The 27997-nt window shown below is 35.4% G+C and overlaps 3 protein-coding genes across 3 annotated transcripts; 2 read left to right on the forward strand and 1 right to left on the reverse strand.

Moving 5' to 3' along the window:
• Positions 1-602: 602 nt before the first annotated feature.
• On the forward strand, positions 603-8970 carry LOC129311325 (helicase-like transcription factor CHR28). Its single transcript, XM_054953556.1, is given in 13 exon segments — positions 603-1252; positions 2026-2166; positions 2297-2438; positions 2526-3097; positions 3368-3439; positions 3519-3596; positions 3688-4265; positions 4267-4601; positions 4911-5041; positions 5202-5423; positions 5838-6428; positions 6722-6931; positions 8632-8970. Coding segments are annotated over 12 exon segments (3147 nt in total). The 5' UTR covers positions 603-1252; positions 2026-2055; the 3' UTR covers positions 8737-8970.
• Positions 8971-11689: 2719 nt separating this feature from the next.
• On the forward strand, positions 11690-21351 carry LOC129311326 (helicase-like transcription factor CHR28). The gene is given in 14 exon segments (XM_054953557.1): positions 11690-11980; positions 12295-12419; positions 14606-14741; positions 14873-15190; positions 15268-15424; positions 15426-15498; positions 16306-16377; positions 16459-16536; positions 16640-17549; positions 17833-17963; positions 18178-18399; positions 19098-19661; positions 19890-20099; positions 20722-21351. Coding segments are annotated over 13 exon segments (3006 nt in total). The 5' UTR covers positions 11690-11980; positions 12295-12389; the 3' UTR covers positions 20827-21351.
• A 3750-nt stretch (positions 21352-25101) lies between these two features.
• Positions 25102-27076, reverse strand: LOC129311598 (protein ASPARTIC PROTEASE IN GUARD CELL 2). The gene has a single exon (XM_054953948.1). The coding sequence runs from the start codon at positions 27023-27025 to the stop codon at positions 25604-25606; it is 1422 nt and encodes a 473-aa protein (XP_054809923.1). The 5' UTR covers positions 27026-27076; the 3' UTR covers positions 25102-25603.
• Positions 27077-27997: the final 921 nt, after the last annotated feature.

Raw genomic sequence — 27997 nt, forward strand, 5'->3', positions numbered from 1 at the left:
AATAAAAATTTTAAAACTTTAAATTTGAACCTAATAAAAATTTAAATAATCTAGATCTAAGGCCCATTTTTTTAGCTTAAAAAATAAGTAAGTTTTAAGTAATTTAAACTTTTTTATAAAAAATATTTATTTTATAGAGATTTTATAAACTGCAGACATTATTTTATATTTATTTACAATAATTAAAAATAATTATTAATTAATTTTTTTTGAATTTTATAATTCTTTTTTATAAAAATAATTTATTATCATGTTATTTTAAAATTTTTATAACATCTATGTGTATACTATCTCTTTAAAACACTATTTCATCCACCAATTATTTTTAGAAATTACTTATTTTTTTGACTAGTTAGAAATTACTTGAAGTCATTTTTTAATATAATTATTTTTTTTAGATTCTGGTTATCTTTAAAAACTTAAAAAAATATAATAAAAACTCATCAAATAATTTTTTTTAAATAAATAATTCTTTTATGAAATAAGCCAATGCAAGCTAACCAAATCAAAGTGATGGCCACCGGCTAAGCACCGGATACACAACGTAAGTATTGGAGATTAGAGGGTATATCTGATATCTAATCTTTATATAAACATTTATTTCCACCCTGTCTCTCTGATTCTCGCTGTTGCTTGCTTCGGCGTCAACTCTTCACCATCCCCCCCCCCCCCCAACCTCCCGGGGGGGAGTCTCTCCTGCCGGCGGTTAGTCTCGCGTTCTCCTTTATTCCATGATAAAGAACAAGCAGGCCTTATTATCCTAGACATGTCCAAAAATGGCTCATCTGTTCATCGAAGACCAGAGTGTGAAGAACTGGAAATTTCCCACCTGCGCATTCCCGGCCCATCAAGAGGATGAGATACGAACTACAGTGCAATGTCTATCCCAGTGAAAAGAAAAGGGGTTGAGATAGCACTATACCAACGGCTGAGATTCACCCTGAATGATACAGGACGACGTCGTTCCCATTACTATTACATGACATCGCCCATCCTTTACAGTGGATGAAACGACCCGACGGAGTAATGGGGGAGATGAAACGGACGGACAGATTAATAGGGAAGTGCACCGCGATATGCACTTGATCTAGACGCCGTCTTCCCTCTTGCCTGCCACGGTGATCGCCTTTTGGCGGGAAAGTGGAGGAAACCCTAGTCTCGACTCTTGACTCTCGAGTGCCTGGTTTTGCTTGCTGTTCATCTCACAAATTACTCTCTTTCGACGATTCTGTAACATTTGCTAAATTATAATGTAATTCTCAACTATTAGTTGGAAATTCTTCATTTTCTGTTTTTCAGGAGCTACCCGGGCTACCCTGGTTGTAATTTATGTTTTTTTCACGATTGTCATTGTCCTTTCGATTTGATGCCAATGCATGCACCTAATTTTACAGGGATAACCATATTTGTGCTTCTGTGTTGATTTGGAGACATGTAGTTAGTTTTACTAGACACGATGATTGACTGCGGGTTGATAAAAAATAAATATTGGCAGGCAGTTACCCATGTACCTGACCTTACTGCCGCCGAGGTTATTAGATTCTTTTGACTCTATTGAGAGGAGGATTTCTTCCGGGGTTGGGCCTCTCCTCTCCTCTGAGATGGGACGAACTAATCGGAGCATTTCGGCTTATGGAAAGGGGAGGAGGCTCCAGGCGTTGATGGGTTTACTGTCGTCAAAGTAACATATTAGTAGTACGTAAATGGAGCTAACAATATATCGAAACAGATGTGACTTGAAAGACAGTTTCAGTAATTTTGTATATTTAGGCAATGATCACAATGGACCCAAAGTAAATCTTTTAATTGTCTTTGCATGATCACGATGTAATATTTAGAGATAGAGGTCGGTGTTGTACGCTTACTGTCATCCATTCTTTCAATCATACATTTTGTTTTCTCCCTTCCCCCTTCCCCTTTCTCCCCAACGAGCTCTTCACTTGTACTGGAATTTTAGTCGATATTTTCTTTCACTTTCATTTACGCTTTTCCTACCTATATTGATGAGTAGTTCACTTAATGAAGGAGCTGGAATGTGGTTCAAGCTGCAAATCGATGCTCCACAATTTGGATCATGTCCATGAATTCCTCAACTCAGCTTGGAGAGTTTGTTCTCTTGTAGGTGGTTGGGTTTCTAGCTTAATATCACAACCCTATAGAGACTTGGTGAGTAAGGGCATTTTTGTTTGAAGAAGATCTTCCATCTTGTTTTGTTGTCAAGTCAGGAGATATTCTTGATGGTTTCTGACAGCAACATGGATTAATAGTTGATGGTTTTCTTTCTTGGTTGGTTAAGGAAAGAGGAGGTTATTTAGATTTCATGGCTCAACTGGACTCTGTATATATTATTTCATCGGATGATGACCAGGAGCTGGAGGAGACAGAAACCTCTAACTATAGGAACCTCCCAAGATGGGCTGCTGGAGGAAGTAATGCTGGTGGGTGATTCCCTCGTGAAAGCTGTCCCATAATGAAATTTCAAGATCATTCTTTAGATTTGAATGTGTATGTAATTTTATCTGCAGGCTATGGTGGAGGGCTTAAGCAGGGTAGTTCTTCTAAATGGGAAAATAATTCTTCGAATGCAAGCTCTTCAGGAGCTTATAGTCATTCACAGGTCAAGCACAGCGCTAAACCTTGGTCCAGCAACAATATGTCGAATCGCAGAGTAGCACAAAGAGATGAGTCTTTCAATTCTTTAGAGAATGGAAAAACAAACCAGCATCAGACAGTTGTTTCACAAATTGCTAATGCTGGTGCTGATTATGGAAAAATGCCATGCCAACAAGCATCAAAGAGGATGCTTCCGTCATATCTTCAGCCATCTACTGAAAAGCCTCTTCCATCTCTCAAGTCATTTTCACCAGATACTCGGTCGAACAGTTTAAAAGATAACATGAGCAGTAGCCAGATTCATGATACCCATGGAAATCATCGTAATGGGGCAAGTAGGATTCTTCCTCCAACTTTGATGCACGGAAGAAACACCTCTGTTTTGCAGTTGCCTAGTTCGAGTGAATCTACATATCATTCTGGAGCAGGCGAAGGAAGGGCTGCTGAAACTGATGAAAGGCTAATTTATCAGGCAGCATTGGAGGTACTACCTGCTGCCTGGTTTTTTTAAATTTTATTTAGTTGACACTAAGTTGTATGGAATATCTAAAGTGCAAGCATACCTTATATAATCATGGCTTATGACAATTTATACGTTCTCAATGAGTAAACTTCTTTAGTTGTGGATATTGATTTGGGTGCTGTGTTTCTGTGTTATTAGGTTGTTAGAATCTTAATTTTTCATAAAAAAGAGTATTAGTTTTAGGAGAATGAGATGCGTTGTGTTTCTTAAAAATGAACTTGATTGTTGCAGGACCTCAATCAGCCAAAGGTTGAAGCTACTTTACCTGATGGTTTATTGTCTGTATCACTTTTGAGACATCAGGTTTTATGTCTTGTCTATTTGTTTGTTAGTTTGCCATGTTGTTTACATGTTTTCAATCTTTAACTGTTGTATATTGCAGAAAATTGCATTGGCTTGGATGCTTCAGAAGGAAAACAGAAGTTTGCATTGTTTGGGAGGAATTCTGGCTGATGATCAGGTGAGCTTTTTTTATTTCTTTTGTGCTTATATTATTTTTTTGTTTTGTGGAGATCTGTTTTTGCTTTAACATCAAACCATGGTGCAAATAGGGCCTTGGAAAGACAATTTCAATGATTGCCCTCATACAAATGCAGAGATCATTTCAGTCAAAATCAAAAACAGATGAGATGTGCAATCATAAAGCTGAAGCATTTAATTTGGATGAGGATGATGACAATGATAAGTGCGATTGTACTGTAGAACACTCTAAAAAGAATGAAGAAGTTGATGGTTTAAAACCTTCTAAATCAGTTAGTTCATCTTCAAGAGAGGTGCTTGGGAGGAAAAGACCAGCTGCTGGTACACTGGTTGTCTGCCCTGCTAGTGTTCTCCGACAGTGGGCAAGGGAACTGGAAGACAAAGTTGGAGATGAAGCTAAGCTCTCTGTGTTGGTTTATCATGGGGGTAATAGGACAAAGGATCCTGTTGAACTTGCTAATTATGATGTTGTTCTCACAACATATTCTATTGTGACTACTGAAGTTCCAAAGCAACCTTTAGTTGAAGAGGATGAAATTGACGAAAAAAATGAAGAAAAATTTTGGTTATCCTCTGAGTTTTCTTTTGGTAAAAAGAGGAAAAAGACTCATAACGGAAGTAAAAAGAATAAAAAGGGTAAAAAGGGGATTTGACAGTTCCTTTGATTGTGCTTCTGGCCCTCTAGCACAAGTGGGTTGGTTCAGGGTTATTCTAGATGAAGCTCAAATGATAAAGAATCATAGGACTCAGGTGGCTAGAGCTTGCTGCAGCCTTCGAGCCAAAAGAAGGTGGTGTTTATCTGGTACACCAATTCAAAATACTGTAGATGATTTGTATAGCTACTTCAGATTCTTGAAGTATGATCCTTATGCTGAATACAAGTCTTTCTACAATACAATAAAGGTACCAATATCCAAAAATTCTATCCAGGGTTACAAGAAGCTTCAAGCTGTTTTGAGGGCTATAATGCTGCGTCGTACAAAAGGTGAATGATCTTATCTCTGGTTTTTGATTTTGCTGTTTGATAGATTCTACACATAAATATTTTTGCCGATCTTCTCTTAACTGAATGGGTACATGTGAAATGCATTTAATTTGACATTTGTTTTTTTTTTTCCCAAATGTTTTTCAAGACACTTTATTTTGCGGGGGTGGACTGAAATACAATTTCATCCATTAAGGTTTTGTTTTGTTGACATGATCTAGATTTTCCATGAACTTGGAGTCACATATACCTTAGGGTGGTGAATGTTGGCCTATTTTGTTTTATGAATTACATTTCTTGCCTGTCTAGGAACATTGATCGATGGGGAGCCTATAGTTAATTTGCCCCCTAAAACAGTTCAGCTGAATAAGGTGGATTTCTCCATTGAGGAGCGGGCCTTCTACACCAAGTTGGAAGCAGATTCACGAACTCAATTTAAGGTCTATCTTTTCTACATTATTTATCTTGCACTAAAATTAGCTTTTTGAATTGCAAATAAAATGTTTCATCGGTGAAATGGTCATATCATCTAATGCAATATTTTGGACAGTTTTCCTGTGCTTGAACATAATCTTGAAATAACATGCTTGTACACTGCAGGCATACGCTGCTGCTGGTACAGTCAATCAAAACTATGCAAACATTCTTTTAATGCTTTTACGCCTTCGTCAAGCTTGTGACCACCCATTTCTTGTTAAAGATCATTGTTCTGATGTTGTTGGGGGAAATTCAGTTGAAATGGCAAAAATGCTTCCAAGGGAGATGCTGATTAACCTCTTTAATTGCTTGGAAACCTCCTTTGCCATATGTGGTGTTTGCAGTGTGAGTTGCTTACTGACGTGAGAGTTTCTTTTTGTCATAGCTATTACTCTTTTTATCATTTTTTGCTTTGGATTTTTTAGTTATTTTGTCATAGCTTAGTAAACAGTGCAAAAAAAAAGGGGAGAATGATATTGGAGTCCCAAAACAATGAATATATGACAGTTGTTAATATTTATTCGGGTAGTCATAAATTCAAGAGTTCTAACTATAAATAAGATGTTTAAATTTTAAATATAACTTTTAGTTTACAGTTGAGATTCCTGTTTACAATTGTTTGAATCAATACTTGCAAATTATTTTTTAGAAAATTTTGTTGAGGACTTGATTATCATAAATTACAAGTTTTGAGACATTATTGTCGTTCTCCTGAAAAAAGAGACTTGGCTGATTCTTCTAGTACTGTTTTTTCTACAGGATCCACCTGAAAATCCAGTTGTTACTATGTGTGGTCATGTTTTCTGTTATCAGTGTGTATCAGAATATTTGACAGGTTACCAGAATATCTGCCCTGCAGTTGATTGCAAAGAAAAAATCGGTGATGACGTTGTTTTCTCCAAATCTACTTTAAGAAGCGGCATATCTGGTGGCCTTGGTGATGCTAGTTCTGCAAGTTATCATCATGTTGATTATTCAGTAGTACAGCAGGGAAATTACAGTTCATCTAAAATCAAAGCAGTCCTTGAGATTCTGCAGTTATATTGTAAAGTAAAGAATCCAGGTTCTGACCAACCGAGTTCCTCAGGATGCAGTAGAAATTCATCTTCTGAAACTTCAGATGATGAAGATTTCTATTCAGAAGTTAGTCCTACAAAACATTCAAGAAAATATTCAGAGTGCTCAACTGAAGGGCCAATAAAAGCTATTGTATTTTCCCAGTGGACTGGCATGTTGGACTTAGTTGAACGTGCACTGGAAGAATTCTCTATTCCGTACAGGAGACTTGATGGAACCATGACGCTGGTTGCAAGAGATAAAGCTGTTAAGGATTTCACTGCTAATCCTAAGGTTAGCAATCCCTGACCTTTTTGAAGTTGACTTTTTTATTTAAATAACAGCTGTATGATAATGCTTGATGCACTTTGAAGTCGCATGCTGTATAGCTGTTTCCCCCCCCCCCTTTTCCATCTATATGATATCTGATTAAACTGGATCAGATTTGAACATTAATCGGTTTGATTCGGGGTAGGTCTACTGATGTGATTCTTCACACTGCCTAATTACACACGTTCCTTTTCCTAGTGTTTCAGTTAGGATTGTCTTCAACTCTTTGATGCCTTACTCACTGGCATTGGTTTCAGGTAATTGTCATGCTGATGTCTTTAAAAGCAGGAAACCTTGGTTTAAACATGGCTGCTGCATGTCATGTTATTCTTTTGGATCTTTGGTGGAATCCAACAACTGAAGATCAAGCTGTTGATCGAGCTCATAGAATTGGACAGATCCGTCCTGTTACTGTGACACGGCTCACCATAAAAGATACAGTTGAGGATAGAATATTGGCTCTCCAGGTATGCATCTCTAGTTAGCTAAATTTTGGTTTCTTTTTCAAAATGTGGCTAAATTTCGGGGGCAAATGGGGATCATCTGAGAAGCTTAGAAGCCAATGTGAAACTTGAGGTGATTTGAAGCTAAGAGTTATTCTCTCTTTTGCTTTTTCTATCCCCATTCTTTCTTACTATCTCTTTCTTTTATATCTATTGAACGAAATTATACAAAATGGAATAGCCATTGTCGTTGAAGTGATATATAGAATGTGGGATGATCATTAAGTCCTTCGGATGACACATAACTGGTTAGGATTTTTATCTATCACAACTTGTATGCTCTGGAAAAGTCAAGTTTGTTGGCTAGTTTGACTTGGTATATATCAGTTCGATATTTGTTCTATTGTGGTCCAAGTTTGAGGGCCCATTGACAAAACAATAACAACAATAAGCCTTATCCCACTAGATGAGGTTGGCTACATAGATAGTACTATATCATTTTACTGTATCATCGATCAAATTTTTAGGAATATTGTTCAACAATTTTCATAAGTGTTCTCTTTGATCTTTCTTTACCCTTTTTAACAAAAGCTCAAGATTATCTGCCTTACTTTCCTCACCGGTATTTCTCCTAGCCTTATTTGTATATATCCAAACTATCTCATTTGATTTTCTACTATTTTTTCCTCAATAAATGCCATGCTTGTTTTTTTGCATATGCTCATTTTGAATTTTATATTTTTGTGTATGCTCGCATATCTATCTTTACATTTTTATCTTTGCTATTCCAACTTTGTACTTTTGTTGTCCCTTTAAAGCCCATTACTCATTACCATATAATACGGCTGGTTTTATAGCAAGTTAATAAAATTTTGTTAAGTTTATTAAGTACGTTTCGATCATAAATAAATCATCTAGTCTTTCTCTATTTAAACCACTTAGTTTGTATTTTATGTGCAATATCTCCATCAATTTTTCCATCACGTTAAATACTTGCTTCCAATTATCTAAACTTTTTCACTTGAAATATGATCTAATTTTTCAATTTCACTTTTAAATTACTAGTGATTGACCTCTTATCAAAATTAGGCGGAAATCTTTCAACTCCAAGGTCCACCTCTATAATTCAAGTTTGTAGTAAATATTTTTTTTTTTTTACAATAAGAATTATATCATCTGCAAAAACATCTAGCATTAGGTCAAACATATAAGGGCTTAAGGATGATTCTTGACGTAATCCAATCCATAGGAAAGTCCTTTGTCTCACTTCCAGATGTTCTTATACTGGTTTGGCCCCATTCATATAGACAACCCAAACTCCTTTCATTTCCAAGGCTTTCCAAAAAACTTATCTTGATATACGATCACAAGTTTTTATCAAATCAATGAAAATCATGTATAAATCTCTACTGCTGCTACAATACTTTTCTATTAATATTGTAGATAAATTCCCCCAGACCATTGACAAGTAAAGTTTTTTCTTTTTCTTTTTTCAATTGAATAAATCTGTACCTTTAGCTAGGGTTATAAACACTAAAAGTTGACAAGATAGCAGTCGAGTGAGAACAAGGTCATTGTGGCTTCTACTATTTGTTAAGGTCAATGAACTTAACCCCACAGCACTTGAAAACTTTTTATGTTGCCTATCCTTTGTGATGAAGCTCACTGTAAGTCTGTAATGGATACAGAAGTGATAAATTCTGCTTATGTCTGTGTTTGGGCAGGAAGAAAAGAGAAAAATGGTTGCATCTGCTTTTGGTGAAGATCAAGGCGGGGGTTCTGCAGCTCGCCTTACAGTGGACGATCTAAAATATCTTTTCATGGTCTAAAATACTCCTCATTTTGATTTAACAGCAACATATACCGGCTGCATATTTTGTTCCTGCTGACATGTTTTGCTCATATTGGCTTGTGGGGTTTCGTTTATCTTAGTTGTTGCCAATAGGTTATGACGCCCCCAAGGCCATCTTTTGTACCTGTAACTGTGTAACTGTAACATTCATGCAGCGTAGGGCTGCCTGTAAATATTCCAATGTTCATCTGTGAAATTTCTTCGTAGGCAACAGTTCTTTACTTCTTTTTGTATTATTTCCTTGACCTTCTGAAGCGTGGCATGAAAATCCTGGATTGCACGGTGACTCCAGCCCATGGCTAGGTTCCGGAACCTTATAATAAATTTATATACTTATCCTAAAATAATATTACCAATAAAATATACTTCTTTTGTTAAAAATAAAATGTATTTTTAATTAAATTTTATTTCTCAATAAAATAATTATCTACTTTCAAATTAACTCTATTTTTTTATATTCACTTTTATTAATTATATTATAATAAATATAAAGTCATTATTAATAGGGATATTTTGAAAAAAAAGACGATGATTACATCTTAAAAGATTAAAAATGTATTATATTTTTGAATATCTAACTTTTTAAAAAATGTATTATATTTTTTAGCAGAGTGAGTATTTATTTGTAGATTACTTATACATGTATAGCTATTTTATTTTGTTTTTGTTTTTTCTTGACTATGTCTATGTTGTTGGATTGCTATGTCAACAGTGCATGGAATCAATCGGGGGTGATGACTAGATGAGCAATAATATTGAATAATTAAATGATAAGTTTCTGTACTTTATTTCATATAAATTTTGAAACCTTTTTGAAATAGTTGAATGTAATGTCCATGCAATTAGTTTTGACGAAAACCATTTTGATGATATTTATATTTTTTTTTCAATTTTTAATTTGGTACCTATATTATTTTTGCTTTTATTTCCCTTATGTTTCATCCATTATGTGTTACCCTTTTTACATTTGGAAATCACTTGAGGTTTTTACAGGACACAAATGACGTTAACTTTGAACCCTATAACGAATGAAAACACACGAGTGTTTTTGAAGGTAGCATCCGACATCTTCTATTTTCTTTGCATCCTCTATTCTCTTCAAAAAAAGTTCCATTTTGATCACACTACATTAGGGCTTCCAACGCATTCTCTATTACATTGAGCGTCGATTTTGATCACTCTTTACTGCTTCTATTCAATTATGAAATTCAAGAAGAGCTTTGTCTTCTATTCTTGGCTGTATTTTCTGTCATACTCTTTGTTACAGTATACATGTGTATATACGCGTCTTCTTTGAGTTGTCTTCCTCTTTTGCATTTTTTCTTATGTGATTTCATTTTGTAGCTACCTTACTTTGTTTATGAGTTTATATCTTTGTTTCATTTAGGTTACAATATGAAATGATATAATGCATCAAGACAGGAAGTGAGGATGATTGAGGGAGATCACAAAGAGGAGAATCATATGTTGAGGAGCTACTGTAAAGAAGTTAAAAAAGAGATGCCAAATTCAATATTTTGTCTCATGACTGATAGGCCATATATAGTTTGCATATTTGTATTTAGGAGATTATATCAATGTCTTGAATTGGTGAAAAGAGATTTTAAATTAGCTTGTAGACTTATCACTGAATTGAATGGATGCTTGTTGAAGGGTTAATTTGGATGTATATTGTTAGTGGCTATATCTTGTGACTCCAATGATTAATATTTTCCATCAGCTGTGGCCGTGTTTGAAAGCGAGAATAGGAATTCTTGGGCAAACAAAGATTTGAATCTCTATTGAAAGAGATGTCTATATTTAGTATATGATTGTGCCCTAAACATAATTATCTTTAATAGGAGGATACTTGTAAAAAATCCTTATAAAAGGATTGGGTAAAGTGTATGTTTAGTCTTTTAAAATTTTATTTTGGTTCATTAATTTTATAAAATATATTTTTAGTCCTATAACTCAAACACTGTTAGCTTTATTAATAACAAATATCAAGTTTATTTTTTTAAGGACAAGATCTATGTATTTAATTTTATATACTTGATATACTTTTATTCAATTAAATCAAAATAAATAGTTTTTAATGTGTTAATAACATTACTAACAATAATTTTTTATATAAAGGATCTATATAATAAATAAATATATATAGTTAAGTATATAAGTTTTTCTATTTTTTAAATAATCATGATTAGTATAAAAAATAATCATTTAAAATTAAAGGGTGTGATTTTTAAATAATTGTAAAAATACTTTATAAAATTAAGAGACCAAACTAAAATTTTATATAAAATTAGAAAAGGAAATTTATATTTTAGCTAAGGCATATTTGATGTACTCTATTATGTTTTAGTTTTTGCATTTGTTATACTCTAACATGGATATTTAATATTAATGATGATAATTATTCAAGTTCTTTATAGATAGAATGATATGGAGAAAGTGTATGCTATAAGTTATTTTTTGAAAAAAATATTTTCTTACAAAATTGACACCAATTTAAATTACTTTTATATATGATTTGAGCATTTTGAAGTACTCATTCCATTCTCTTTATCAATCATTTTTACCAATCATATTAATACTAATGTAAAAAAGTGTCAGGAATAAAAGTATGTTAAATTTTAAATATGCTCCTATATAATAAATTTAAAAAATAATGTTATATTATTTTTTTATAAAAAATATTTAAAAATATTTTTTAATTATTACTTAAAAAGCTACATTGTGATTTATAAATGCGATTAAACAATATTTTAAAATGTGTTTTATAATAGTACTTCACTAATTGAAATGAAACTGTGGGTTAAAAAACAAAAAATCAAACTAATACAGTGTGGGTGCTTCTTTGTTTATTTAAATGCATAAAAAAGAAATATATATATTTAAAATTTAAAATATTACAAAAAAATAGGATTGACAAAATCTGGAAAATAGCGGACAACGGAAACTGATGCATTCTGTTCTGTCCTTCTTGGTTCTGATTCGCCCTCATCGTTCTTTACGAAAGTTCAATCATTTTCTTAATTGCTTAATCCCTTGAGAAAAATCATATTTTGGGCGGGTCAACTCGATCAAGCGCGTGATTTGTTTGCTCCTCTGTATATTGACTGCTGTTTGAAGTAAAAGTGGGGGGAACCCTAGGCTCAAGTGTATGGTCTAGTGATGCAGCCTGCCATTTGCTCTGTAAAGGATCGATCTTTCTGCCACATTTGGTAAATCATAAGGTAATTCTCAAGCATTCACTGTAAATGTTCCCTTGTACCCATTGGTTTTCCATGCTCTATCAGAGTTTTTCCCCCTTTTTTCTTTTATTGTTTAATATGAAATATGGGATTATGTGGTTTCCCCCACTCCCTTGGGAAGTACGCTTTAGTGAAAGTGCTCGTGGTGTCTGTGTGATATGAAGTACACAATGATATATAATTTCGTTTTCTTGACTGCCATTTTCATTTGGAATATGAATGCCCTTCATTAGTGCAATGCATGTATATAACGCATGATTTGAGAACTATCATTATTTATGTAATTTTTACTGAAGTGGATGATAGATTAGCCGGTTGGCAGCTGAGGAAAGGAAAAATAATTTGAACTAGGAGTTTGATTGAGGAATGTCAGGTGGATATTGGGTGTGTTATGCAGGAACCTGACTTCATTGGTGCTCAGGTAACTTTGTTTTTTGGACTCTTTATTGTGAGGAGCGTTTCGGCAGGCCTTTTATTGGAATTTTGGTCGGGTGCTCCACTTCATTGAAAAGTAAATTGTCTGGAAAATGTGCTTCTAAGGAGGATGAGTTCACCAGATGAATCAATCAATTTAACAATTTTTTTTTGGTTTTTTTTTGGGGGGGGGGGTTTCCCAGCATTGATGGACTATTGCCCTTGTCCCTGGTAAAATCTTGAGGGAGATCATATGCAGGTGTTTTTTGAGTTTTGTGATTATTCAAGGTGTTACCGAAAATTAGGAACTAGTAAAGGAAGGAAATGAAGCAGAATAATGACGTAATTAACCCCTAAAGTTTAGTTCCATATATGTGAGTTAATCAGCTCCATAAATGTGAGATACCAATACTCCTCAACCTGGTGAATTAATATTGAATTCCCAACTTGTTATTTAGATCTTCAAATTTCACCCTAGTCAAGGCTTTGGTCTAAATGTCAGCTACCTGGAATTTTGAAGGAATAATTAAGTTTGATAATTTTGGAGACTAACTTCTCCTTGATAAAGTTCTGGTCAAGCTCCACTTACTTGGCCTATCAATGATGTATGGGATTTTAATAATAGTTATAGCCTTATTGTCGCATAACCTTTGTTGTAACATTTAGTGCATCAAGAAGCCATTTCAGCACAGCCACATGCTCTTCAAAATGCCATGAGATAAAGCTAGGCACTTGGCTTTAACATTACTAGCCATACCAGCTTGCTTTTTGCTTATCCATGAAACCAAATTTTCCCAAATGTACGTGCAATTGCCTAATGTTGATCTCTTGCCAATTACAGATCCGTTTCAATAAACATCAATAGAGGTCTAATTACCTCTTGTGCTTCCTTTCTTGAAATATATGTCTTTAATCTTTACTAGGAGTCGTGTCATCTCAAGATCCTTGAGAATTTTGAAGACAACTTTCATGTGTTCTTCAATGGGCTTGACATGTACTGGCTAACAACACTAACAGAAAAACATGTCAAGTCTTGTGTGAGATAAGAATATTAGCTTGCCAACCAATCTTTGATATGTTTTAGTGACCTCATGAGTAATGAGCTAGCTTTTGGGTTATGGCTCCAATGGGTATTTAAGTGGGCTAAGAAATCCTCCCAATAAGTTAGTTGTTGAGGTGGGAGAGCCTCTCCAATACCTCAATGAGTGTCCTATACTAATCAATATGGGACTTAAGCATCCCATCCTACCTAAGTCCTCATCAATTGACTCCCTTGGAGAGCTTAACTGTACTTTGTGACATTTCATTTAGTGACACTTCATTTAACTTCCTTATTGGTTAGATTTCTATGATTGGATTTAAAATCTCCCCCCATCCTTTCACTGGGTAATAGTAATAGAGCTTCTCTTGTCTCTGTGGATGCCAATTGGTGGAGCGTGTGACTGTGTCTAAATGTTATGATCCATATGGTATGGAACTTGAGTCTCATCAGAAGGTTGGGATTTTGATGTGAGATTTATGGAGATGTTTGGCTTTCCAACATCATGAGCCAGTTTTTGGGGTATGACTCTTCCAAAGATTCCTATCAGGGTGGCTGCCATTATATATGTGCAAGCCTGCCTCCGCTTGCTTTATATTTCTATGTTAACCTTAAGTTTTAACTGTGTGAACAAGGTTTAAGAGGTCAACTTTAAAAATTCTGTTATGTCTTCCAATTGTATATTTTGTTTGACCGTATGCTTTTCTCTCAATTTTTGCTCTCCCTATTACCTCTTTGAATCTTTAGCAAGGAAAAAATAGCATATAATCATTTCATTTGTAGTTGATTTGTTACATGAGATCTGCTTTCTATTCAATTTTTTTTTTTGGAGTTTTACTCTGACCTCTAGTGATGAATAGGTAGCTTAATAAAAGGGAGCTGGATCATAGTTTAGGCTCCAGACAAATGCTTGACTTGTGGACCATTTTCATCATTCCATCAACTTGACTTGGAGAGTTTGTTTTGTTATAGATGGTTCAGTTTCTAGCCTAATATTAAAACCTAATAGAGACGGAGTGTGTAGCAAGGACATTTTTGTATGTAGAAGCTTTCTGTCCTTTCCTTTTGTTGTCATGTCCAGGGATATTCTTGATGCTTTTGACAGCTGATTGATATAGTATTTGACAATTCTCTTTCTGGTTGGCCAAGGAAAGAAAAGGCATTCAGATTTCATGGCTCAGCTAGAGTTCATATGTATTAGTTCATCAGATGATGACTTGGAGCTGGAGGAGATAGAAAATCCAAATTATGGAAATCGTTCTGGTTGGCCTGCTCATGAAAGCAATGCTGGTTGGTAGAAATCTAGTGATTTTTTTATTTTGGGGATAAGTCAGAAAAAAGAAGTCTAGTGAAAGCTTTCTTGTAATGAAATTGTTCTTTAAATCATTTAATTTTCATGGTGTATTTAATCTCATTTGCAGGTTATGGTGGAGGGCTTGTGCTTGATAATTCTTTGAGATGGGCAAATACTTCAAATGCAAGCTCTTCTAGTGTTTATAATCACTATACTGAACCTGGGTCCAGCAGTTATATGCCAAACATGCATGGAGATGGATCTTTCAATTTTTTGAAGAATGGAAACACAAGTCAGTTTCAGACAGTAAATTCCCGAATTGCTAAATCTTCTGATGCTGATTATGAGAAAATACCATTCCAACAAGCTTTGAAGAGGACCTTTTCATCATCGCCTCAGCCAGCTGCAACAAAGCCACTTCCATCTCTTCAGTCATTTGCACCTGGTACTTGATCAATCAACTTGAACTTGTGAGCAGAAGTCAGATATATGATGCTCATCAAAATCCTCCTCATGTTGTAGGAAGTAATACGAACAGTGACAAGGGCGCTTTGCGTGATAACTATGGCAGGGGCAATGATGAACGCATGATGTATCAAAATGGTGGGATTAGGATTCTTCCTCCACCTATGATTCATGGAAAGTCTATCTCTAACACAGTGTTAGCTAGCTCAAGTGAAGCTGTTTCGTACTGGGGCAGAAGAAAGGGCTTCAGAAAATGATGAGAGACTAATTTATCAGGCAGCACTGGAGGTACTATCACTGTTTGTTGCTGTCAAGTTTATCAATTGGCTATCAATACTCTTAAGTTGTATGCAGATATTCCGACTATTACGTTATGTAGAAATATATTAAAACACATAATCTCTTCTGAAAATGTGTCAACTAAACTTCTTTTTAAATGAGCCCCATTTTGTTACAATACGTCATACATGATCAAAGATGATCAAGATTTACTGAAGGGAATTCCTGGATATAACAAAGGGTAATGTGGATCACTTTGCTATGTTCTTTTGTCCCATTCTTTGGATATCAATTGCCACTTTTATTGCTTGAAAGGTGTTGAAATTCTTATATATGCCTGACATTAGGTTGCCAGAGTAAGAACCAATGGTCATCAAGATTCTTAGATCTGTTAGATTATGATGGCATTTCAGGACATGTTTATTTTTCTTAATCTTGAATGTCAACTAACATGTTTTACAAATCTTTTTGGTGTTGAGGTTTTTGAGGACCTTGCTTGTTTTTCTTTTGTCATACTTTGTACTTGGGTACCTGTTAAGTTATAGTAATAATGAATCAGAGGCATGCATAAATTTGGCTCTTTAGACGTGTCATGATTGAATCACTGCCATGCATCAAGATTGATAATGTCAGAAGCCAAAAATGAAAACTAAATGTTGACTCTTTTTAATTTATTTTTATAAATGAAGTAATGAAGATGGACTAGGTATTATATTTCAATGCTCTCTTGTGGGGTTTTACAGGTATTTTTAATTCTAATATCTACAGGCACTTGAGATACCTTGTTTTTCTTAAGAATGAATTTGGTTGTTACAGGATCTCAATCAGCCAAAAGTTGAAGCTAATTTACCTGATGGTTTATTGTCTGTGTCACTTCTGAGACATCAGGTTTTCTGTCTTGTCTACTCTGATTCATTAGTTTGTCAGGCTGCTTATATGTTTTAGAGCTTTAACAGTTGTATGCTGCAGAAAATTGCATTGGCTTGGATGCTTCAGAGGGAAACCAGAAGCTTGCATTGCTTGGGGGGAATTCTGGCTGATGATCAGGTGGGCATTTTTACATCTTGTGTTTTTATTGTTTGTTTGATTAGCATCACTTGACATGTATATCTAAGTGTTTTTGCTTAACATAAAAGCGTTGTTCAAATAGGGCCTTGGAAAGACAATTTCGATGATTGCCCTCATACAAATGCAGAGATCATTGCAGTCAAAATCGAAAGCAGATGAGATGTGCAATCATAAAGCTGAAGCATTAAATTTGGATGAGGATGATGAAAATGATAATGCTGGTGGTACTGTGGAAAAATCTAAAAAGAATGAAGATGATATAAAGCCTGTTCCTGAATCAGTTAGTTCATCTTCAACAAGGGTGCTTGGCAGGAAAAGACCAGCTGCTGGTACACTGGTTGTCTGCCCTGCTAGTGTTCTCCGACAGTGGGCAAGGGAATTGGATGACAAAGTAGGAGATGAAGCTAAGCTCTCTGTGTTGATTTATCATGGGGGTAATAGGACGAAGGATCCTGTTGAACTTGCAAAATATGATGTCGTCCTCACAACATATTCTATTGTAACTAATGAGGTTCCAAAGCAACCTTTAGTTGAAGAGGATGAAATTGATGAAAAAATGGGGGAAAAATTTGGGTTGTCCTCTGAGTTTGCTTTTGGTAAAAAGAGGAAAAAGGCTAATAATGCAAATAAAAAGTGTAAAAAAGGTAAAAAGGGAATTGACAGTTCTTTTGATTGTGCATCTGGTGCCCTCGCAAAAGTTGGCTGGTTCAGGGTCATTCTAGATGAAGCTCAAACAATAAAGAATCATAGAACTCAGGTGGCTAGAGCTTGCTGCAGTCTTCGAGCCAAAAGAAGGTGGTGCTTATCTGGAACACCTATTCAAAACGCTATTGAAGATCTCTATAGCTACTTCAGATTCCTGAAGTATGATCCTTATGCTGTATATAAATCATTCTACAATACAATAAAAGTGCCAATATCCAAAAATTCTATTCAAGGTTACAAGAAGCTTCAAGCAGTTCTTAGGGCTATAATGCTACGTCGTACTAAAGGTGAATGACCAGTTCTTAGCTGTCTGATTTTGGATGGATTATATTCATGGATAGGTTCAGGTCCTTGATAATATCTTGCCGTTCTCCTCTTAACTAAAGCAATTTATTATGAATTTTAAAAATTAGTTCTGTCTTGATGGCTGAAGTACATTTCAGCCCATCAAGATTTTGGTTTTACATTTGATATGAATTTGCCATGGACTTGGAGTCCCATAAACTGTATGGTAGGGGGCACTGTCCTTTTTTTTTTAATATTTTTTTATTTTAATTTCTGCGTGTCTAGGAACACTGATTGATGGACAGCCTATAATCACTTTGCCCCCTAAAACTATTCAGCTGAATAAGGTGGATTTCTCCATTGAGGAGCGGGCCTTCTACACCAAGTTGGAAGCAGATTCACGTACTCAATTTAAGGTTGATTTTTCTAATTAGTTTTTATCTTAGCATGCACTATTTGAAACGGGCTGCTACTACTTCTATTACTACAACTGCTACGAATTAATTATGAATGGCAACCAGTAAATGTTATTTTGCTGACAAGATTTTAAACTCACTATGGATATTTTTGTGAATGCCATTTGTGTATTCAAACATCAAAATCTTGAAATAACAAGCTTGTACATTGCAGGCATACGCTGCTGCTGGTACAGTCAATCAAAATTATGCAAACATTCTTTTAATGCTTTTACGTCTCCGTCAGGCTTGCAACCACCCACGTCTTGTTAAAGATTATAGTTCTGATTTCGTCGGGGAAAGTTCGATAGAAATGGCGAGAACACTTCCAAGGGAGATGCTACTTAATCTTTTCAATTGTTTGGAAACATCCTTTGCAATTTGCAAAGTTTGCAATGTGAGTTTATTACAGATATGAGATGTTCTTATGTTGTTTCCTTCTTTGCCAATAATTGCTTGAAGAAATTGATTTACTGTTTATTGTGATTTTTTCATGAGTTTCAATTTTCCCATGGCACGTCTAAGGTTTTAAGTGGAAAGTGTGACTTTTCTTTTTGGGATGCTATATATTTCTTAAATGGTGAGGATACCAGTATACTAGGATGTCCACTTGGGGAAGGCTTGAACGCACAGGTTTAAGTGTAACTTTGCTGTTTTTTAATTCATGAGTTAAGTATCTGATAGTTGCTTTAATAAAAGCCTCTATCTTTTTTGGTACAGTATTTTTACTGTTTAAAAAGTTCAAAAGCTGTATATTCTTGTTGCATCAATATTCTGCTTTTGTTATTCTCCAAAAAAACATATTCTGCTTTTGTTTTGGGTGTGTTTATATGTTAGATCATGCACGTGATCTTAATCCTTTACATAACGGTTTAGTACCACTTGGTTTTTTCCATTTTGGGATTATGTTATCTATTTTTTTGGCAATAGATTATGTTCTGTATTTTTCTACCATTTGATTGCCCAGCTCATTTTGGGATCATATACTTAAACCCTTTTTGTTTTGCTGTAATTGATTATTCAAAGCGTGGTAGACAGAATAAATGTGTTTAGCAAGAGACTGAGCTAATTGTTCTTGTACTATGGTTTCTACAGGATACGCCTGAAGATCCAGTTGTTACCATGTGTGGCCATGTTTTCTGTTATCAGTGTGTATCAGAACATTTGACGGGTTATGAAAATATGTGCCCAGCTGCTGATTGTAGAGAACAAATTGGTGATGATGTCATCTTCTCCAAAGCTACATTAAGAAGTTGCATCTCTGGTGATCTTGGTGATAGCAGTTCCTCAAATTCTCGACTCATTGATTATTCAGTCGTGCAGCAGAGTAATTACAGTTCATCTAAAATCAAGGCACTCCTCGAGATTCTGGAGCTACATTTGAGTCCCTCTGGTCGTTCTAGAAATTCACTGCCTTCTGAAACTTCAGATGTTGACAACTTGGATTCAGATGTGATTATTACAAGGCACACAAGAAAATATTCAGAGAGCACAACTGACGGACCAATGAAGGCTATTGTTTTTTCCCAGTGGACTAGCATGTTGGACTTAGCTGAAGATTCACTGAAGGACTCTGGTATTCGATACAGGAGACTTGATGGTACCATGACGTTGGCCGCAAGGGACAAGTCTGTTAAAGATTTCAACACTGATCCTGAGGTCTGCCCTCCTTAAGAGTTTTACAGCTGTTTAATATTTTGACCAAACCTAGAAGTTGGTTGATAAGAGAGCCTGATTTTTAGTTACTGAAGTTCTGTGGAATGCAAGGGCATTCCGTTAACAACTTTATGAAAATGCTTGATGCACTTTGAAGTAGGATTTTATGTGACTGCCTATAAACGTTGCCAAATGACTCTTTGATATCTGACTAACTGAAATTTGTTTCAGGTAACTGTCATGCTGATGTCACTAAAAGCAGGAAATCTTGGTTTGAACTTGGTTGCTGCTTGTCATGTCGTTCTTTTAGATCTTTGGTGGAATCCAACAACTGAAGACCAAGCTGTTGATCGAGCTCACAGGATTGGACAGACGCGTCCTGTTACTGTGACACGGCTCACTATAAGAGATACGGTTGAAGATAGAATCTTGGCTCTCCAGGTATCATTCTCTAGTTGTTTGATTTGAGGTTCAGAATTGTTTGCTCCTTTTCTTCTTTCCTCTTCCTTTTTCTACTATATATATATATATATATTTTAAGTTTTTTATGTTTATCGAATATATGCAAGAGAAAAGGTTTATTGTGGCCCAAGTTGCCATCATAGATGTAATTTGCAAGTTCAACTCTGTGTCCAATCACCTTGTTGGCGTTGCTTTCATATGCAGTGCCTTTTGGAGTTTTATTATATTTGTTTTTTTCTTTTTTTTTTTTTATCTTCACCAAAATATGAAAGAGGAATTCTGTCTCTTTGGAGACATCCTATGAAATAGGAACAATTCTAGTTTGTGTCATGGGATGTGTGAGACAACTGGAAATTAAATTATTGTCCAAGGTATTTAACATGCAAATCTGCACTCCTAAAGAATAAAAGCTGACTTGATGACGGCTGATTGAGAAGCTGCTCTTGGGTCTTCTGGTATCTGCTTCAAAACTCTGGAGACCTTTTCTATATTGCCTATCCCTTCTAGTCTTCCACCTTTTGCCCGTCCTCACTGCGATATCACTGTTATTTAAGAACTCATTTTCTACCACTGAGCTCCTTCTGTTGGATCATGTTTTCAGGAAGACAAGAGAAAAATGGTGGCGTCTGCTTTTGGTGAAGATCAAGCTGGCGGGACGGCAACTCGCCTGACAGTGGATGACCTAAAATATCTTTTCATGGTCTGAAGAAATGGTGCTTACTTTGTGTTCCCATGATGTTGGATGATCTGAATCAGTCCAATCTTTGTTCTGGGCTGCTCAGTTATGTATTGCTGCATTTTTTGGTGCCCCTTCATATGTGTTGCTCATATTGGGTAGGGAAGGCTGGTTTATTTTCGGTGTACCTTAATAGGTTATGAAGCCCTCAAGGGCATTTTTGTTCCCCTGCAACAGCTATGTAGTATAAAGAAGTCTGTAAATATACTAGTTAGATTCTCTCTGTGGAAAATTTCCTTGAGCAGCCGACCTTTTTCTTCTTTTATATTCCCAGAATTATCTCTACCTTGGACACTGCATGGATTGCCAAATGTTCTTCAATGGCTGTTGTATTTCCCATGCTCAACTGTGTCAAGGATGGTTTTTTTTCTTCCAAGGAATTAGGTCACATGTACTATATATATTTCATTGGAGTAAAATTTGTACAATACTCCCTCCGGGTTAAAATATATGACATTACTATATATATTTCATTGGAGTAAAATTTGTACAATACTCCCTCTGGGTTAAAATATATGACATTAATAATTAATTCATACTCCTTTTTTTAAAAAAATATAAGGCATTTTAATTGAATTTTACTTTTAATAAAGTAGTTATTTGTTTTCAAATTAATATTATTTTTTTATATTTATTTTATTTAATAATGTTTTACTCTAAAATAAATGTAAAGTGATTTATTTATTAAGGGTATTTTTGAAAAAAGCATAATGATTAATTCTAAAAAAAATATTAGGCGTACCTTGAAATACTAAAAATGCATTATATTTTTAATATATAATTTTTTTACAAAATATCTTACATTTGTGAACGGAGGCAGTGATTCTAAAAAATGTTAGTTAAAATTTTAAATTTTTTTTAAAAATTTATATCTTTTCAATTATACATTTATTAAATGTCTTATAAATATCTTGATAATAATAATAAAATTTTAATTATCATTTTTCATAAAGGGTAATAAATGAATTAGGAGTATAACTAGAAAGATAAGTATAAAAGTTACCTAAAGTCTTGCATTTTGAATTAAATAAGGCTTTTAGAAGATGTCATATATTGTGATATAGAGAAAGTGATGATAAAATTATAACATATAAAAAGCTAATTTTTTTTTTTTTGAGAGGCGTAAAGAAGGAAATATAGGTGATCTATGATGGGATAAAGGGCATGAGCCATGTGCACGAGAAATATTTGGTATGCACAAAAACAAAAGTTTCTATTTACTTGTATAACTCTGTTTCTTTTGTTTATCCAAAGGTTCGATGCTTGATGTGGGTATCTTGTTTATCGCAACTGTTTGTTAAAAAAAAAAAAGGAATTAAACATATTTTCATTTATTGGTTAACTATTGAAGCACAATTTGAAATAATTTCTCAAACATTTTTCTGGTTAATTAACAATTCAATTTCTGAAATTTCTTCAACATGGAGTTCCTGATTTTCTTAAAAGAAATACTAGTAAATAAAAAAAAAATTGATACTATTTCCAATACTCTGTTCAAACTTCAGAATATGTGACGGCTGAAAAAACTAAGAAATAAGAATACTTACAGTTACAGATAAACTGTATTCAAGAATTCAGGGAGAAATTCTGGCAAAAAAAAAATCAGGGAGACAGATACTGGTTTCCCCACTTTTATCATCGCATTAAAAGGAAAAAAAAAAAAAAAAGATCCACAGTTTGGATTGCTTTTATTGTTTGTTTGTCTTTGTTAGATTCACATGCAAATTGTGCAGATCCAACAATTAGAACAGTAAAGTGTTTGTGTCAACCAAGAAAAGAATCAAAGATGAAACGCCATACCTAGCCGCTTTAATCCATGTCCGCTTTCCATTCATTCTTAATTATTTTCATTATGGCGATCACAGAAAGGGAATCTGAGAAAGGGTTAAAATGAAGAGTGTCTTGTTTCCGGAAAAGATTTGATTATAGAAGGGGCTCTCACTGTGCAGACTTTGAATTCACGATCATGTGTCATTTTAATTTGGCCTCGACATGGGCAAAAGTCAAGAAAAATAAAATAAAATATGAACGACAATACACAAAATAAAGCAATGATCCTATATATCCGCTAATCTTGTACCCACCCATTAATAAACCCTTGAGCATATTTCACCGAAAAAAAAAAACAAGACTTATAATGTATTTAGATTAATGAGATTTAGATTTATATCTGAATTTGAACCAAATCTTTCATTTGAATACACAAACAACTATGAATCTATTTTAAATTATATTTTTTTATATTTTAAATTTTTTTCTACACCCCAATTATTTATAAATCTTTGTTTTTTTTACTATTTCTTTACCACTCTCCTATAATAGAAATAAGCTCATCATTTTTAATTTTTATTTTTTTAAATCTTAACCCATCTCTCCTTTTCATTTTAAAATTTTCAAATAATCCAAATAAAATTTTTTAAATACATAAATTATAAAGAAATTTAAATCTAAAATTTAAATTCAAATCCATCAATTTAAAATTTTTTTAAATAACTCTCTCTCTCTCTAGTGGAACTGTCCATTTTATCAAATTATTATTTTATTTATTCATAGTATTTTTTTAATTTGATCATTTATAAAATTCTTCTAATTTCTTTACAAATAAAATTAACAGATATAATAACATATTATGTAATTTTGCAACTTGTAATTATTGATTAAAATAAATTGTGAAAAGTATTTTATTTGTTAGGGACTAAATAAAAAGAAGGTCTGGTTTCATTTTTCAATCACAACTTTTATTCTTTAAAGTACAAAAATTGAATGAAAAATCATAACTTCTCACATAAAATTTCTTTTATGATTTATAAATAAATTTTAAAAGTAACAAATTTCAATAAAAACTTTTGTTTAAGCAATTATAACTTTGATTATGTAAATCGTAAAATTTTACCAAGAAATCACAACTTCCCACAAGAAATTTCTTACTTTGAAGTATAAGTTTTAAAAATAATCAATCACAACTTTTATTCTGTAAATCACAAGAATTGAATAAAAAATTATAACTTCTCACATGAAGCCATTATTTTTTTTATTTTAAAAAAATAAGTTAATTATTTAACCTAAAATCATTAATGTTAGAAAGGTATCAACGGACTTTAGAGAAATTATGTCATTTCAAAAGACTTAATTATAATTTATATATTTTGGTAAGATTTTATAGTCATTTTTCCAAAATTATTAAAAACATTGAGAGAGTTATCCTTGAATTACATTGACAGTGTAATAACCTATTTTATCATGCAAAAGTATCAAAAACAATATGAACAAGTGAGAGGTGACTTAATATAAAATATAAATTCTTGAACAAGTCATAGTATTATATATAGTAAATTATTAATAGTTTGACTAATTTTTTTTAAACAATACAGGGAGTATTTTTTTTCCATGATGTGATATCAAGAGATGTGAAGATGGCAACGTCTAAAAAGTAGGTAGGTTAAGTAAAACAGGTACACAAGTGAGACCCATGACGCCCTCCTTCCTTCTCTTCTGAATTTCCTCATCCTTCAATCAAATCTTTTTACTCTCGTCATAAATAATATATTACTTCATTTACTAAAATTTAGTTAGATATTTTCTAAAAAAGTATATTCCAATCTATGCAGTAAAGCTTGAATCCACACACACTTGCCATCAATTTCTCTCTACTTTTCGGTGGGCCTAGCTCCTGCAAAAACCCTAGCAGCCCCCACATTTATTGACATCATACCCCATTCTTCACTGTTCAGACAGCCCCTCAACCCTTCCCTCCCTCCCTCCATCCACACACCAAAAAAAAAAAATCAAGAATTTTAAAAGGGAAGAAAACAGGCGCAAAAGTTATTTTCCGCCGTTGTTGTTCGTAACCTCATGTTCATGTCTGTGTCTTTCTTGACCTCTGAAAAGAAGCAAAATAGAAAAGCAAATGTTTCGCTTTGTAAAAGTGGTCACTTGAATGCACACGAATCGTCACTCAGCTACGCCACAAATTCCCTACTGATTCTTTCACATGTCCTCTATTGCTGTTTGGCCTCCATTCCCTTCCTCTAATTATTCACAAGATACCACTTTAGAGCCTGCGAGCGGATACCAATGGGTGTTGTTGGTTCTATGACTGCTCAAACACAAGATTGATATCAAAAAAAGAACAAGGGGAGTACGTATGTGTGTATGTAAATCGTGCATGGATTTGAATTTTAAAGGACAGTCTCATTGATGAGAAAGTGTGAGGGCCAGGCAGGCCTCCCCATATGTGCGTCCATGTGTGTTGAAGAAAGAAAAGCAAAGTTAATTAATTATATGGCCCCCTTGCCTCGGGCACTGAATCATTTCTATCTGCCACTAATACTATGAAAAAGCCTCCCTCTTGGATCCCTCTTATCATGGCTCCCTTCTCCTGCAACATCCCCTTTTCCATTAGTCTTTTTTGACTATCCCCTCCCTCATCTTCCTCCTCTCAATCTTTGACTCCCCTGACCCTCACATGCCTCACAATGTAAGCATCAATTCTCACGCACATTATCATACCCACTTAATTTCACGAGCCTGTATTACAATTTCCTCGTCGCTTTTAGCAACTCATCAAAAGCAACCCTCATACATGATACATCACTACAATAATTAATGCCGACAACCATGCCCCGCCCCGTCCCGCCCCCCATCTAGCTCAGTTCTATGTAAATGATACAACATATTATTATAATACACGTAGCGTTAACATCAAAAATTACTACGGCTACCAAAATTTACACACGTGGCTTGCAATCTAACAAACATTCGGTCCGAATCCGACGAACCCATTGGCTCCGTCCACTGAGATCTGAATCCCTTCTTGTTGAATGTTCCCTATGATGGAAAGCCCCGAAGGAGAAGCGGCAAATGCAAAGCAGAACGTCCCTTCATCGTCGACCGGTATCAGAAAATTACGGGCTGGCAGGGTGAGGATCGGTCCCCCCGAGAAGTAAAATGATACGGTAGGCACCCGAACCGTTACGAACCCGTTTAAGTCGTAGCATGTGTCGAATATGGATACTGCCGATGACCGGGGCAGGTTTGTTGTTTGCGAGACGAAAGCATCCCGGAATGCATTGTAGGCCGCCGTTGGAAGCCTTGTCACGGCCGTGCCGGTGTCCATGACAACGCCTCCGTCGCCAAATTCAGTGAGCCGGAATATGTCTTCGGAAATGGGCACCCGCTGGCCTCCGACTCCAAGACCGGAAAGCCCCACGTAGTAGAAACTCAAGGCTTGCGGGTTGCGGCTTAGGGGGACCCACGCGGCTCCGGCGGGCATGGCCTCGCGTCCGAATTCGAGCGACCCGGATGATCCAGAGCCCCGGCTCACTAAACAGTAACTGAAGGCACCGCCCGTCTGGCCTCCCAGCTGGCCAACGAAGGACATGGTCCCACTTCCGAGACCCAATAGGCCGGCGGCTCCGACAAACATGCCTTGATTCTTGTGTCCGCACCCGATCGCCACGTTCCGGATCAGGGTCCGACCGACGGTGAGAGTTTCGAGGGCTAGCGTCCCTTTGGTATAGGACCCGTCCCCATAAGAAACCTCATAACGGCACCTTCCTTCGCGGCAGCCGGCATTCTCGAGGCGGTCGCAGACGGAGGAAGTGCAGGGAACTCCGGAGAAGGTGGCGGAATCAGCGGGGTTGAAAACGGGGTCAGACTGACGGTAACATTGGCTACAAGGCTGACACTGGACCCATATGATATCACTCCCAGAGTCAATGACCACAAGCTGACTCTTGGGAGGGCTGCCAACTCCAATGGTAACAAAGTACTCGCCGCTGCCTTGATCCATACCGGAGACAACGTCGGAGCCGAAAGCCTCAGAGTGGAAAGAGGGAGAGAGGCGGCGAACGAGGGAGGCGACTCTTACGGAATCGCGGCGGATGCGGGCGTCGAATCGGGAGCGATGGTCGTGGGCGTCGCGGGAGACGATGTCTCTGTGAAGGAGGTTGAGCTTCCAAGCGTTGGAGTGGGTGTGGTTGAAGCTGGGGGGAAGGGAAGGTCGGGAAGCGTCGAGGAGGGACTGTTGAACGTGAAGTTGTTGGAAGTGAGGGAAGGAGAGGTTGAGGGGTGCGGGAGAGGGAGTGACGGAGGCGGTCGTGAGGGTAGGGCACAGCACGAGGAGGAGGAGGATGACGACGGAGCGGAGAAGGAGCACCATCATCATCATTGTGTGCTGTGCTGATCTGAGATGAACTGGGCAGGGAGCCCCGTTGCTATTTATTTGGTGGGCTTTCGTTTAATTTGTGCGGGAAAATATAAAATCAGGGCCACAAAATGTACTTTTCCTTCCCAATCTCATTTATTTAGTTTTTGACATGAGATGACTAAATAAAGATGAGACTCTTTAAACCTTAAAGAGCATAATAAATAAATAAATAAATAAAAAGATGGGACTGACTAGATATTTACATATCTTGTTTTTCTGTCTATTTATGCCTTTAGAGATTAAAAATAGAATGAATATTAGATAATGAAATTAATATTAATATTTTTCCTTCCAGTTCCACAAAGATGAGGGGATAATTTGTGTAAAAGCAAAGGAATTAAGGGGTGTGGTTAAAAGAGGGTACAGAAAAGGGAAGGAGCTCAAGGGGGTTGCATTGCATCAAATCAGCATTGTGGTTTCCAGCAATATATTAATTAATAATGACAATAAAGAATTTAATCTGGAGAGAGAGAGTGAGGTGTCATTCAGTCACCGGCACACGCCATCTTCATCATGCTTCTCAGCGATTCACATTTCACGCACCCTCCATTCGTATCTCTCCTCTCTTCCTGCGCAATCTTGCTTTTCTCCTCTTGTCATTCTCGACTCTCGTCCCATTCCCATGGGATTTTAATTTTTTACTCTTCTTTTCCTACTTACCATTCCCGTCTTTCAATCTCACTATATTAGTTCCGTGACGAATTATAGATGAAACAATTGAGTAAAGTATATGCCATATCAATATTTATTTGAAATCTTTCACAGAAATTTGTATTGATTTTTTCAAGGTTGATTATACATGATATTGATTGAATTCCGTGTGTTGCACGATTTGATTTCCCGCACTAAATTCTATTTTTTTATTTATAATTATTCATTATCTTAATTACAACTTTAATAATATAATCCCAATTATGATATGAGAGATAATTT

The sequence above is a fragment of the Prosopis cineraria genome, unplaced genomic scaffold (genome assembly GCF_029017545.1).
Source record: "Prosopis cineraria cultivar Desert tree isolate PC_DT_omini unplaced genomic scaffold, ASM2901754v1 PC5, whole genome shotgun sequence".
In the NCBI taxonomy this organism is placed as follows: Eukaryota; Viridiplantae; Streptophyta; class Magnoliopsida; order Fabales; family Fabaceae; genus Prosopis; species Prosopis cineraria.